Source organism: Pelodiscus sinensis, chromosome 17, assembly GCF_049634645.1.
Source record: "Pelodiscus sinensis isolate JC-2024 chromosome 17, ASM4963464v1, whole genome shotgun sequence".
In the NCBI taxonomy this organism is placed as follows: domain Eukaryota; kingdom Metazoa; phylum Chordata; order Testudines; family Trionychidae; genus Pelodiscus; species Pelodiscus sinensis.
The window spans coordinates 7092231-7107245 of record NC_134727.1 but is presented as its reverse complement, the minus strand read 5'-3'; the positions used below and the strand labels follow the sequence as shown (position 1 = coordinate 7107245).

General features: G+C 45.7%; 1 protein-coding gene and 1 long non-coding RNA gene across 2 annotated transcripts in view; one reads left to right on the top strand and one right to left on the bottom strand.

The window, feature by feature from the left end:
- The window catches only part of SLIT3 (slit guidance ligand 3), a 795269-nt gene extending 789706 nt beyond the window's left edge, over nt 1–5563 (bottom strand). Inside the window, exon 1 of the mRNA XM_006115755.4 lies at nt 4671–5563. Coding sequence (XP_006115817.1) covers nt 4671–4855 — 185 coding nt within the window. The 5' untranslated portion in view covers nt 4856–5563. The remainder of the gene's footprint in view (nt 1–4670) is intronic.
- Nucleotides 5564–5570: 7 nt separating this feature from the next.
- LOC106731478 (uncharacterized) overlaps nt 5571–15015 on the top strand; it is a 146309-nt gene continuing 136864 nt past the window's right edge. Inside the window, exon 1 of the long non-coding RNA XR_012896299.1 lies at nt 5571–5633. This is a non-coding gene — a long non-coding RNA (uncharacterized LOC106731478). The remainder of the gene's footprint in view (nt 5634–15015) is intronic.

The window sequence follows — 15015 nt, the reverse complement described above, 5'->3', positions numbered from 1 at the left end:
TATTGACTGTGGGAATGATTTTATCTGTACAACTGAAGGTTTTAACTATAGAACTAGCTCCCTCTTTATGACATGGGACAGCCAGTCAATGTTCCACTGAAAAAAAAAGAGAATATGAAATTGTGTATGGAAATGACGGTAGAAACTGATTACAGCATACCAGCTCAGTTAGTTAACCAAATATAGTCCTATAGAAAATTTTGGTAAAGTAAGATACATCCAAAAAGCTGACTGCGAAGTACATCCTGACATGTGCTATGTAATTTCTAAATAACTAATGTTTGCTTAGTTCACTGGAGCTATAATAATCCTTCATTGGAGCCATATATATCACTATTTACTGTTTTCGGTACAGTGACTGCTCTCTACAGAAGTTGACCATAGTGCTTAGCTAGTTGCTAAAGGCTGTTATATTTTTTTAAACCCGTAATTTTCTCCATTATTTAGGGTGCTTGTAAAGTGATTACATTCCATTTTCAAGATTTTGTTATGCCATCTGCAAAGACTAAATGTTTGTTTAAATAAGTTTACCAGCATGTAGTGATGTGAAAAAATAAAGTAAGAAGTTAAGCCAGGCTTTGCCTATGCTACTGGTATACACGTTCATGTAAAAAATTTCTTTAAGAAGCATCAGTTTTTTAAAAAGTCCAAAATCCATATTTTAGAGCCCATTTCTAAATATTCAAAATATTCATTTTGTTGAATATTCTTGTCTGAGGTTTTGGGTAAAAGGAGAATTACATTTTTAGGTTCCTTTTATAGTACAAAAGGCAAACTCAACATCTATTTACTTTGTGCTTCATGGCAAATATTTTTGTTTCAAATGTCATTCATTCCCTCTGCATTTAGCCATATCTTTGCTGTATGGATCCATTACACTGAAATCTCTGTTGTGTTTGTTTAATTTTGCATGTAACACTGCTAGCATAAATTAAATTTACACTAGACTTTTAAGGGAAGAAGGCTAACATAAAATGTGCTAACTATGTAAAATGCAAGCATGCTTATACTCTGCATTTGATACTGCCATTTTTTACAATTGACAATGGAACATTAAATTGTAAAAAGTTTAGTCCAATTTTCCTCAGGATTATATCATCTTGGTGACCACTGGTTGCTCTGCAGATTGCGGCACTTGGAAAGAGTTACCACCACCACTTTTCTTTCCAAGAGAAGCAATTTCCAGACATTGAAAAAAAAGCATAAGTTTCACATTCATTATTAAAAAACTGTCAAAGCAGCGATTTTACAATACTAAAAAACTCTAGTGACTTTGCATTTCTCTAGATAGAAGTAGAATTGTGCTCATTACTTTTTAGCACAAAAGTAAAGAACCAATTTCTTCGGTGTAAAGCTTTTCTCCAGATCTCCGTAACATTACATTTTAAATTTATTCTCATTTGGTTTCATTTAAAAACAAAAATTAAGATAATATTTAGCCTGGTTGCAATAGACCAAACATTCTGGAAGGTATGCACAACCAGAGTTTTAAAAGCTTGGTATTTTAAGTGATCTCGATACATCTATTGTCAATTTCAAATGAAAACAAGGCACAACTGACATCTTCAGCCTATATCTTACCTGGGTGCAGAAAGGAGAAAAACCTCTCTTTCTACAAAGTAAAGTACAATGGCATGCAAGTAGCCATAAAAAAAACTCACAAGAACATTTTCCAAGGTATCTTACAAACTGCAGCTATTTATTTTCTGACCTGGATGATAGCATTATCATTACACATCTAGTTAACCTTGTTTTATTATTAGTCAGTACATTAAGCAAAATAGTAGAATGTCTACAAATCAAGGCAGTGTATGTCATGCACAGAATTAACAGACGCAAGGGAGCACTCAGAACCAAGTGATGTAGTGCCTGTATCCAGTCACTCTATTCAAGTTTCACTTGTCATTTCTCAGGCAAACAGACCCTTTCGTGGGCACTGGAGTTTCACAGGAAAAGTTAAGATTGAGAGTCACTGTCTATGGTGGCTCCACAATATAGTGTAAAACTCCGATAATCCAGCCTCCAATTGTATGGCACTTCCGATAGTCTGGTATCAAAATGGCAAGAGCCTAGTGAGTGACCTTCGGCAAAAACCAAGTCACAAGGCAGCAGCGGCAGCAGCTGAACCGAGCAAAAAGGGTAAAAAAGGGTTAAAAAAACTGAAACATTACAGTATACTGTATACAGCACATACAATAAAAAGGGTTAAAAACACTTTATATACAGTATATACTGTATACAGTATATATATAACCAGTTTATAGGACCTCCTGATAGTCCAGCACATCCAATAATCCGGCACTACCCAGGTCCCAAAGGTTTTGGATTATCGGAAGTCTACTGTATTGAGATTCTAACAGCACATTTCAAGCCCTGAGCAATTATTGAATACATAGAATATTTATGACTAAGTTAACAGAAAACAGGCATTTAATAGGCAGAAAAATGAGAGAATGAGTTACAGAGCTGATGAATTCATAAGTAATAATCAGAATAGATGCATTAGCAAAAATATGAACTCTAATATATATCTAGACATTCCCCAAAACTTATTATAGTGCTGTCTGAACCGCTACATTCACAAGCTATCGGTTAATTCTACGCCTGAGTGAATACTGGCAAGTTAATAGCCTGCTATTTTAGGTTCTACACATTAATAACTTAAGAAGCTCTCCATTTATGCGTTGTAACAAAGATCATCCTCAGTACAGTTTTACAGCAATGAGATTCATTTTCCACAATATGGTTTTCAATAGTTTTATTTCCAAAGTAAGTTAGATTCTTCAAAGTTTTATCAACCTATTTTAAGGAAATCAGCTGAAAGACTAATGTGTTGTAAAAGACTAAAACTTTAGATTTTCATGATTTATCATGAATATTACAACTACTTAGTGTACACAGTTCCTTCTTCTATAATTCTACTATATTACACACTTGTTCATGCAGATAGAGTCATAGAATTTATGGCCAGGAGGGACCATTATAATTTAGCCCAACCTCTGGCGTAGCACAAGCCATTAATTTTTACCCAGTAATACCTGCACTAAGCCCATATCTTGTGACTGAGCTAGAACATATAGTTTAGAAAAGTCTAAGTCAAAGATGGATGTCGTAAGTGATTGTGAATTCACCATGCCCCTGGTAAGTTCTTACGAAGGTCAAATACCTTATTGTGAATATTTACACCTTATTTCTAGCCCAAATTTAACTCCTTTCTGCTTCTATCTCTTTAGTCTTGCATACAGAATAGGAACACCTCACTACCACGTTTATGATTTGCCCATGGCATATGAATTTAGGGTAGTATATAGACCTAGCGTTACTGTTGTTGACTCTGTTCTGCTACCAGGTTGGCCTGTATTCTCTAAATTCCCAGGCTACTGTTAAACAGTGTGTCAAGTTCCAAACCAGAGTTTGTATGCAACAATGGATGTTAATCCTTTCCAAATTCATCTGCTCAGTTGGTGTTAAAATGGTCTTTGTGTGAAATTACAACGTACTGCTGGATTGCCAAGTATGGAAGATGGGAAGTTGTGTGGTTTGTAAGACACCCAAACTGCTATCATCAAAGGGCTGCTAATATTTCCATTATGAGTTGCCTTTTTGGAAGCATTAATGACCTTCATAACAATTCATCCTGGGTTGAAACTTAGCCTTTGAGTTTGTGCCCATGAAAACTTTTTTGCTTAGTTTAAGGTTCTGAGCTTTCTCTACATAAACTGACTCCCTTAGCAGTCAGTCCCTACTGGACTGTGTTATCTGCAGACTAGTTTCAAACCCTCAAAGTATATTTTGTATGGGACAGCTGAATTTTCAAATGTTAAAACTGCTTATCATTGGCCTCTCAATGTGGAGCTGCAATGACCTTTGGTCAAATCTTCAATCTGACACTTTTCCGTTTTACTTATTTTTGAATGTTTATTTGCCATATGCACTGGGGTAACCAGCATTCCATTCAAAGTTCATTTAAGACTGCCTCAGCTTTCTCATCCACACAGAAACTTTACCCTCCAGGTGGCAAATGAAGCATGCATTGATGGTGTATGGTCACACAGCAAGCACAGGCCCCCTCACTCCTGCTGCACTCCCCTATTACAGCTCCTGCTGTCTGCAATATCCCGCCATCCAGCAATATCTGGGATATAGCAGAAGGGAAGTTAAGGACTAAGTGACAGGCTTCCCTGCAGTATTGCCTTGCTCTGTCAGTGGAAGACAGAAGCCAGAGATTGTTTTAAGGCAACCTATTGCTTTATTTCTGCCAGCGGGTGAGGTTTCCATGGGAATGCAGTCATCCTGCTGGGAAACAAAGCAAGAAGGAAGCAATACTAGGCTCTCCAGGTGAAAGCACCCAGATCAACTCCTGGCCTGTTTCCAGTGCTAACCCCTGCCAGTGCCCCAGCCGAGTTCTGAAGCCCTTGGCCAAGTCCTGCAACACCTAAGCCCGCGCGATGTTCAGCTGGGGCAGCTGCAGGAGACAAGATGCTGACACACCGGGTTGAGGGCAGCGCACCGGCCAGAGCGCCTGCCAGTCCCGAACCCTTCCTCTCCCCTCCCTGCTGCGTCCGTGCTCCGGGAGAGCAGCTCCGGGAGTCTGCGCCCAGGTGTCCCCGGGAGGCCCCTCACCCAGAGCGCTCCCGCAAGCCCCCGGGAAGCCTGCGCGCGCTACTTACAGCCGCTCCGCATTCCTGGGGATGCCCCGCGGCACCGTTTTCAGTCCCAGCCCGTGACAATCCACGTTGGAGGCAGAGCAGGTACATTTGCTGGGGCACCCCCCGACAGGCAGCCAAGCGCCGGAGCTCCAGACGCCCAGAAGCACTCCCAGCCACAGGGACGCGCCGCTCCCGACGGACACCATGGTCTCCTCTTCCCGTCACCCCGGGGCGCGAAGGGGCGCGCAGGCAGCCCGTCCTCAGAGAGGGAAAACTCCGCGGAGAGCGCGCCACTGGCAGCGCGGGGCTCTCAGCACCGCCCGCGAGAGCCCGCTCCTGCCATCCTCTGCGCCCGCCGCAGCGGCCAATCTTCCAGGGGCAGCTGGGGGCGCGCAGCGGTGCCTTTCGCCTTTCGGGCTCCCCGCGCGGTCTGGCAGTCCGGCCGGCAGGCGGGGAGCTCAGCAGCGCTGCAGCCGGAGGCGAGAGGAGCGGGGAGTGCAGGGAACCAGCCCACCGTCCATCAGGGGGTCCGGCAAGCAGCCCCCGCCCCGCTGCGCATCGCCCAACCTGGCAGGGCAGGTAACCGCTGGGGGAGGCGATCGCGGGGGTCTCAGCGCGCTCCCGCCGCAGGCGGCTCAGTCCCTGGCTCCTGCCCCTTCTCCGCGCCCATGCCAGGCCAGCACCGAGGGGGGCGGCGGATGCAGAGCCCCGGGATCAGCAGGCACCGGACGCGGCTCCCACGACCGCCGCCTTCCCATTCACTGCGCGCCCGGCGGCCAGGCAGGCACCCGAGCCATGGGGGCCACTCCTCCCCCTCCCAAAATATCAGCGCACGCTCCCATTGGCTGCCGAGCGCCTGACGTCGGCAAAGTTCTGAACTTTAGGCGGAGAGGGGCGGGGGGGGGGGGGCGAAGTTTCGCAGCCGGATTGGCCCCGGAGCGATGGCCCCTGTCCCGGGAGCGCTCTCCGCGCCGGGGGGCGCAGGTAAGGGCTCCGCCTGCCCCGCAGCGCCGCGGCTCGGGGGCCCCGCGCGGGCGGCCGCCCCGCCTTGGGGTCCAGGCAGGAACGTGCCGCAGCGCCCCCCAAAGCGCCCGGCGACGCTGCCGCCCCCTGCCCAGCGCCCCCAGTGTCTCCCCCGCCAGGCACCTCGCCGCCTTTTGTTGCCTCCGGTTCTCACTCTCGTGCTTCCCTCTGGTGGCCAGAGGGGCGCACGGCGGAGCCGGGACGCCTGCAGAGCGCTCGGCTGCCCGCCGCCTCCGCGTACCCCCCAGGCCGGCAGCCGGGGTTAGCTCCAGCCCCCAGGCGGGCAGGGCACAGCGCCCCCCGCTGCTGTCTGCCTGCATCGCTCCTGGAGCTCCAGCTCGGGGTTCGCCCATAAACACGGGTTGTTAGCTCTGCCCCAGCTAGGTTAGGGGCTCCAGCAGGCCAAGCGGTAGCAAGCAGGGCAGCTGCTGCCCTAGGTCTCCCACAGCCCTACGTCTACACTGCCTGCCTATTTCGAAATAAGCTACTCCGGAATAAATACTCCAAAATAGCTTACTTCAAAATTGCACGTCTACACTACAGGGAAGCCTCAAAATTAATCTGAGGCAGGCTTCCCTAATGTGGAGGCTGGGTTTAGAGCCTCAGGAAACCCTGGGGAGTAATTATTTTGAATGGCCCTGGGGAGACGCTATTTTGAAATAGCAGCAAGGGAGTGTCCACATACCTGCTATTCCGAACTAGGCATTATTCCTCATGGAATCAGGTTTACAGAGTCAGAATAAGCCACCTGTTATTTCAAATTTATTTTGAAATAGCAGAACTGTTGTGTAGATGCTCGCATTGTTATTTTGGAATAACGGTCGTTAGTCCAAAATAATGCTGCTGGGTAGACATACCCTGTGGCTATGTCTACACTCACAGCTTCTTGCGCAAGTATGGCCATTCTTGCGCAAGAATCCTCAGAGCGTCCACACTGCCACCTGCTCTTGCGCAAGGAAATTTACAGTACGGCGTGCTAAGAGAGGGCTTCTTGCGGAAGAGCTACGCTCTTTTTTTAACAGGTTTAAGCCCTCTTGCGCAAGAGGGCAGTGTGGATGCTTCACAGGGATTTCTTGTGCAAGAAAGTCCTATGGCTAAAATGGCCATCAGAGCTTTCTTGCTCAGGAGAGCGTCCACACTGCCATGGGTGCTCTTGCACCAAAGCACAGCTCGCACATGGTAGTGTGGACGTTTTCTTGCACAAGACTTCTTACACAAGAACCCTTGTGCAAGATGTTCTTGCACAAGAAGCAACCAGTGTAGCCTCTTAGTCCTCGCGGAGGGGCTATAAGTAGATGTAATGCTGCTATTGGTATGTCTAAAAAAGGAAATACATCACACTCAAGCAGAGGATATTGCACTTGGGCCTGACTTCCTCAGGGGTTCTGGAGGAATAACAGAGGGAGTAAGAGGTGACACCAGGCAACTGGGACTTTGACCACAGCTCTAGGTGGCTCTGGACTCAGGCTTTGGCCCCCAGTGCTCCTGCCTTAGTTTCCACCCTGAGCCCCAGGGAACATAACACTGTAATGTATATAATGCTGATCACATCCCTACATTTTAAGGCCATTCATAAAGGATAAGGAAACTTTTCTTGTAAGTTTTAATAGGATAGCTGAACTAAAATTCAGCCACAAAGGAATGTATTCTTTTGGATCTAGTTGCACGCTATAGCTATACAATCAAGACTCAAAGATTGGTATTTCCATTATGATACTGATAGCACCTAAAGGCACCCTTTATGCATCAGGGCCTCGTTGTGTGATGCATATCCCCTAATTTGTTCCTCACCAAAATTTGAGACCATTGTACAGTGCAAAATTGTACAATGATAACATATTCAATGCAGAGACTTCCTTAGTTTATGTGCCTTAAGATCTTTGAAAAGGCAAGTTAGTGCAACGTGCTAGGCGGCCTTTTCCATGTTTGCTCAGTGTGTCGCCTAATAGGGTCCTTGTGCATGGCTGGCGCTTAAGAACCAATGACTTTTTTAAGTTAACTGAAATTTATAATCATTGACTGTTCTGAACCATTAGCCTGTCAAATGTCATAGATTCATCATAGAAGATTAGGTTGAAAGAGACTTCAGGAGGTCATCTAGTCCAGTGATTGGCAACCTGCAGCCCATGAGCCACGTGCAGCCTTTTGGGGTTCTGTGCGCACCTTCTGCCCCCCCCCCCCCGATTTCTTCCCCCATGACTCCCATGCTGGGGGTTGTGTGCTCATCTACTTCTCTCCCTCTCTCCCAGCACTTGGGAGTGCTGAGAATCAGCTGATTCGCACCATTTAAGCTCTGGGAGGGAGAAGGGGAGCAGGAGTGGGGCATGAAGCAGCTGATTCATGGCACTCAAGCAATGCTGAGAGGGAAGGGGTGAAGGGATGGGGTGCACTCAGGGGAGGAAGCAGGGAAGAGCCCGGGTAGAGATTTGAGAGAAGGGGTGGAGCAGGGGCAGGATCTGGAGGGTTGAGTAGAAATGAGAAGTGACACATTTAAAGCAAGGGCACGCATGAAGTGCATACTCCTTGCACATAACACTGGGAGAGCCAGGCAGTCCCTCTGCTTCTGTATGTTACTTTTGCCAGCAATTTAACTTGCCTCTAAGAGTGGATCACTTTGTATTGCAAAGGCATGAGAAAGGAGAATCCAGTGTAATGTATTTAATCTTATTCTTGGGGTCATTATTACTGCACAACCCTGATTTCAATCTTGTAGCTCACTGAGATGGAGAGCCACTCACGCAGCCCACTCACTATCTGTGGCTGGCCTATGGCTGATCTAGTTCAACCCCGCTCCTGCTCAAAGCAGGACCAAGTCCAAGCCCAGCTAAATCAGTTTTCAAGTTTTCCTTCCCAGCAATCATACAAAGCTAGATCATGGGGTTTTGGGGGTCTTTTTATTAAACAGTGAAAGCTGTTCTTCTCATCACTTGACTCAAAAGGTTGGGACTGTTGCAGGAACAGGGGCATATCCAATTAACGTGAAATGCACTTCAGAATAGTGATGTTAACTGCACTCCTTTACATCAGGGCTGTGTCTAGACTGGCCAGTTTTTCCGGAAAATCAGCTGCTTTTCCGGAAAAACTTGCCAGCTGTCTACACTGGCCGCTTGAATTTCCGCAAAAGCACTGACTTCCTACTGTAAGAAATCAGTGCTTTTTGCAGAAATACTATGCTGCTCCCATTCGGGCAAAAGTCCCTTTTGTGCAAAAGGGCCAGTGTAGACAGCTGAGATTTGTTTTGCTCAAAAAAGCCCCGATCACGAAAATGGTGATCGAGGCTTTTTTGCTCAAAAGCGCGTCTAGATTGGCCACGGACACTTTGCCGCAAAAAGCGCTTTTGCGGAAAAGCGTCCGTGCCAAGCTAGACGCTCTTTTCCAAAAATGCTTTTAATGGAAAACTTTTCCGTTAAAAGCATTTCCGGAAAATCATGCCAGTCTAGACACAGCCCAGGTGTGCACTACCTGCCTTTTTATTTCTGTAGGTAGTTTTAGCTGTTTAAGGCCTGGATGTCTTAGGGCAGGAGTTTTCAACCTTTTTCTTTCGGAGCCTCCCTTCTCCCCACTCAGCATGTTAGTGTTTAATCTGCTAATGTTATCGGTTAAACTCTACCTGGCTCCTGGAGAGGTGGCTTCTGAGTAGCGGTGCTGGCTGGGGCTAGTGTCTCCATTCCATGGGAGACTTTGATGTAGTATAAAGATCCATGTTTACTAGATAATCAATTAAATGGGATTTTACATCCCTAAACTGAGGTTAGCTACCCCACTCTCGTTAAGTCAGGTTTCAAGTAGCAGCAAAGACACAAAGAATTCAAGCTCAACCCCATGCTCCCCTCAACCTGTTAAACTAAGTTTTAATCCAAGTCAGCAAATGTGGGATTTGTTTGGAGTGTAGGCAGATCCGAAGGCTCTGTACTTGTGCAAACCTTTCCTGAGAAGGCGGGTGAGAGTGGGAGGGAAATGAGGTGTTTGCTGATCTGCCGGTTTTATGTGTGTTTTATAAATGGGTGACATGTATTGTCAGATGGTCTCCAGTTTGGGGAGCCTGGATGCATCTTAGACTTCTGCAAATAGATCATTGGCCCAAAGTGGCTATAATACCCTCCCCTTGTATAACTGCAGAAAGGGCAAGTGGATTCAGTTCATGCGTCTGAGGAATGTGAGTGATGCAAATGCCTATGCAGGTATGGGACTCAGGCCTCAACACCTGGGCTGGCTGTTTCGTGCCCCCATGAGCCTGCCCCAGTCACAGAAAGCTATCTCTGAGAGACCGTGTCCCGGCAGCTCTCCTCCCCCACTTCCTGGATCTGTACAGAAACATAAACAGGGGCGGGGTGGAGCTTGACGACCCTCAGCTGGCCCCCTCCACAACAGCCCCACAAGATTATTTTAACCCACGTCAACAACAGTAGATGGCAGCAGAGCAGCTCCTCCCACCCTTGGTTTCCTGCAGGGCCTAGAGCAGGACTAGTAACTGCCATTTGTCACCCGCCTGATCCTGACTTCCCACTGCTTTTCCATGGCCGCTTGCACTGCCAAAAGCTCAGCTGCAGCTATGTCAGCGACACTCCTCGGTATCTCTCCACCCATGCAAGCCAGGCCACTTGCTCAAGCGATAGCTCCCAGATGAACAACAGCTGGTTCAAATGCAACCCAGGCAGAGCTTCAGTAAAGGGAAAAGGGCTTGGAATAACAAGCCAGAATGCAGGTTCCCCCTCAGAAGTGAGAGCATAGAGAGCCTCTGTTTGTCCGAGTGGTGGGAGTTCTCCGGTTCCTGGTTGACTCATCGCTATGCTTGGGTGACCAGGCAGCACTGTCTCAGAACACCTTCTCCCCTCCAGTTCACTAGCAAACTTGGCCCAGATAGGGAGTTGGGTTCAGAGAAGCATCTCCCAAGTACTACCAGATGGGATTAATGCAGTCACTGCCTGTGGCACTGAATAGGTAGGGCCAATACCATTGTGGCTGCCTTCCATCTTCAGGATTTAATCTGTTGTGAGCATAACTCCATATGCCACTTGCTCTACACCCTTGTAGGTTTCCAGTCTCCCTACAACAGCAGTGCATGGGCTTTGATCTTTATCTTGGAAGCTATTCATGGATCAAGCCCCGTCTCCTGATTTTGGCTTAGGGCAGGCCAGATCTGGCCCACCAAGCCAGTGGATCTGGCCCACCAAGCCAGTGGATCTGGCCCACAGACGCAGCAGGGAGCCCCAGGCAGGCTCCCCGGCTTACCCCACAGCCTCCACATCACTCAGAAATGCGGCTGCGGGACCATTTCTCTTTAAAAACTGTGACCCTGGAGGAGAGAGGGAAAGGCTTCAGGTGTAGCTCCCACCCCATTGGCCAGCTTCACATCCTCCTTCCCCGCAGCTCCATTATTCACACAAGCACATGGCTGTGCATCTTTGGCAGACAGGCAGGCTGAGAAATGTTTTAAGCTCTGCAAGCATTTGGCTCTGCAGGCAGGTTGGGCTACTTGCTGGTAAGTATCCAGGCCAGAGCCTGCCTCTGGCACCCCGGCCCTTCCCTTCCCTTCCCCAATCCTCTGCCCCCTCACTCAATATATCCAAATCCTCTGCCCCCTTCCTTCAACTACACCCCCTCCCAAATCTGGCACCACAATCCCCTGCCCCAGATCATAATCTCCTCCTATCCTCCAACCCAAACTCCTGCATCCCAGTCCCCTCCCCTAGGTCACAAATCAAACCCCTTCTCCCCAGTGCCCTGGCCTAGGTCACAACTGCCTCTTTCACCCAAACTCCCTCCCAGATCCCACCCTCCCTCCTGCACCCCAATCCCTTACCCCAAGCTCCCTTCTGCACCCAACCTCCATCCCAGACCCTGCACCTCCTCCATTAATGTCATGGAAGAGTGCAGCCCTCAACCAGTTTCCAAAATCTTGGAGTGTGCCCCACCCCCTCACGCCCATCAAAAATTATTGCCCATCCCTGGCTTACGGGATATCAGATGAATTCAGGAGCTGCTCATCTTCAGGAAATGTTTCCTCCAATAAATACTTTCCACTATATCAAATATCACATTTACATCCATTTCTACTCTTTACCCTTGTCCCCCAAAACAAACTAAACTAACTCCCCGAACCACCAACATTAAACAAAAAACAAACAAAAAACCCCAGATCCAAGTAAACCCTTGGAAATGGCCAACAGACAACTGATCCAAATGCCAATTGTGTCTACCCCCATAGAGCTTAAAGAGACAGACTTCATCACCTCCACCAAAAACCGTGAGTTTAACTGAGAAGTGTTCAGGTACTATGGGTGAGAGTAGACAGTACTACAGTAGTACTGTTGCACACTATTTATGGAATCGTTTCCCTCTTTTCAAATTTTGGGACACTTGCGCAGATTACACAAGGTTGGAAAAATGTATCCCATTTGGGAATTTTAGTGCTTTACTGTTGAGAAACTTAAAACTTTACTCAGCTGGACTTTTTACAACTGACAATTGCTATGAACTGAAAAAAGGCATAGGCCTTCTATGTAATCCATCTTGTTAATATTTAGTGTGACAGTGACTAGTATTACATATATCAAAAAAAATTGTGAGAGACCACACCATTGTGATTCAATATGGCCAGAAAGGAAGTTTCTTCCTACAGTGGCTGGCATTTCAATACGGAAAAGTAGACCTACATTTCAAGAGAATTCGTTTTGAAAAGCCTGCAGGCTGGAAAGCATTCATCTAAAAATATGTCTGTGGCAAAAATGTGCAGAGTCTAGTACAATAGAATCATGATCCTTGATTATGGACTCTAGGTTCTATTGCAACAGAAAAGAATAGTTTACCCCCTTTAGGAACAAGGCAAAATGTGGATGGAGTGAACAAACATCTCTTCGGCTATGTCTGTTGCTGGTTTTTTGCGGAAGAGGATATACAAATGGTGTGCTCATTTGCGTATCTTTCATTCTTTCTGTGGAAGAGGTTTTGCCGTTAAAAAGCCTCAGGTAGATGTGGCCATTTGTGGGGGAAAAAAACCCTTTTTCGCAACATCCCTTATTTCTCAATAATCAAGGTTTACAGGAACTCACGAAAGGGTTTTTTCCTGACAAATGGCCAGGTCTACACGGGGCTTTTTACCTGCAAAACCTCTTCCACAAAAAGAATCAGTAGAAGATATGCAAACGAGCGTGCCGTTTGTATATTCTCTTCTGCAAAAAACCCGCAGCGTAGATATAGCCTTCATGATTTGCTCTACCCATTGGTTTTAGTGTTGACTTATCTTACTTTTCTGGACACTTTTGGATTTTCTATATAAAAGTATAAAAGGTCTACGTTCCAGAACGGACACTTACAAATATACTCTGACCTTAACAACTAAGCTAGCGTACTTTGCATTGTGCTCTAAAATTAAAAATTTATCAGTCTCTGACCAGTGGGGGAAAGGGAGTTTAAAGTAGAAATTAGTTGGAGAGAAGGAATGTAGCTAGCAGTTAGGAATTTGTTAACAGGCTAGCCAATACATTTCTTTCCCCTTCCCCCACCATCTTTAAAGTTAGACGAGCTGTTATACTCATTATGATCACTAACAGTAGGTGCAGGTATAGTGGATTTACTGTATGAGTCTAGCGAAATGAATAAAGAGCTTGTTGATTAAGCTGAAACCACTGGCAGCGTGTCAAAAGAAATATTGCTAGAGTTAATTAAAATTTGTAGGCCTTGTCAAAGATGGTGCGTACCTGCCTACACCTATGGCAAAGCAGCATCATTGGCTGCTAGAGTTATGTATAGTGGAACTTTTGGTTCACAAGCACTTATTAGAACCCATGCCTATTTGGCCTTTATTTGCTTTTCACAAATGTTTGTACAGTTTAACTGATTTTTAGTTGAAATGAAAAAAGCAAAGTTAGAGCTATAGCCAAGGTAAGGGGAGTGGAATAACATTTAGGTTGAAATGAGCAACATTTACTAGGCATGGCAGGAAGTAATGAGCAGTTGAAGTTCTTCATGGCAGCAACTGTCATGTATTGGTGTACACCTTGCAAAATGGGGCCGTGAACTTTGCTGAGACTTCTTAGCAATATTGTACTGCCAGCAGCATTAATTTTTCTTTCCACTGGTGAATAGAACTACCAAAGGACTGGATCTCTATGTGCTCCCCATTGTTAGGTATTGTGTAAACTTAGAACTCTCTACTGTCTGCAGGAGACCACTTTCCTAAGCATGGCATATGGCAAGCTTATGTGCCTAGGTGGAGCTAAGGCCCACAACTCAGAGTGGGGCTCACAGGATCCAAACTCTAAGTTCTAGTTAAGTGCAGTTCTTAGTCGGTTAATAATCACTTTGAACACCTCTAAGAGGAACTCCTAACAAACATATGCACTCCATCCAGAAATCCCTCTGCCATCTGATCATCAAGCTTATATGTGCATTTGAAATCTGCACCAAATCTCAATCCGCCTGTTTGAGGCCATTTAATGTTGAAGTAATTGATTTGATAGTCTGGGAAGCAAATGAGTTTAGTGACATCTCAGAATTTTAGGCCAATAAAAAAGGAAAATAAGAGTAACTGTAAGTCAGCAAAAAGTATATCAAACAATATACTTGTTGTTTGATAAAATATCAAGTCAACAGTAAGTATATGTTAAGTTTTACTCCAGCTGCAGAGCTGGCAATTCCACATATTTCCCAGCCATCCTGGAGTTTGCCACTTTGGCCCCTAATACCTCCACATCCTAGCTGAAATAAGCATTTCCTGTGTAAACTTGGCTATCTTCGTTTAGAGCCAATTACTATGGGTAAACAAAAATACAATTTAAATGAACATGCAAGTAGAGACACAAAGCTGTATTTCATTTGTTGTGCAAAGTCACAACTCTGTATCTTTTTTTAAATGACTTCCACGCTTCTTGAGTTCTTAAAAATCACATACCCATCTTGAACATCATGTTGAGTAGTAGTCACACAAACATTGTAATTTCAAGGAGAAAGCCACAACCAGCAGCAACATGATGGTGTTAAAATGAGAATCGTAGGAAGAGACCTATTATATCAGTTCTAAAGTCTCACATAATTAAAAAATAAACTTAAGTAATAAGCAAGAGTGAGTTTGAAGGTGATGGGTAAGATCTGGAAAAGTAAAGCAATTAGCTTAGCAATGAAGCTGATCGTCTTGAAAACGTGTGTATTTAGCAGTATGTTGTACGGATGTGAGACATGGGTGATAACAAAAGATTCGAAGAGAAGGATATTGGCATTTGAGAGGAGTCGTTATAGAAAGATTCTGAGAATAGGACGGATGCAGAAGGTCACCAACGAGGAATTATATAGGAAGATACAGCCGAAAGAGAACCTACTGCAGAAGGTTATACAGATATTCAGG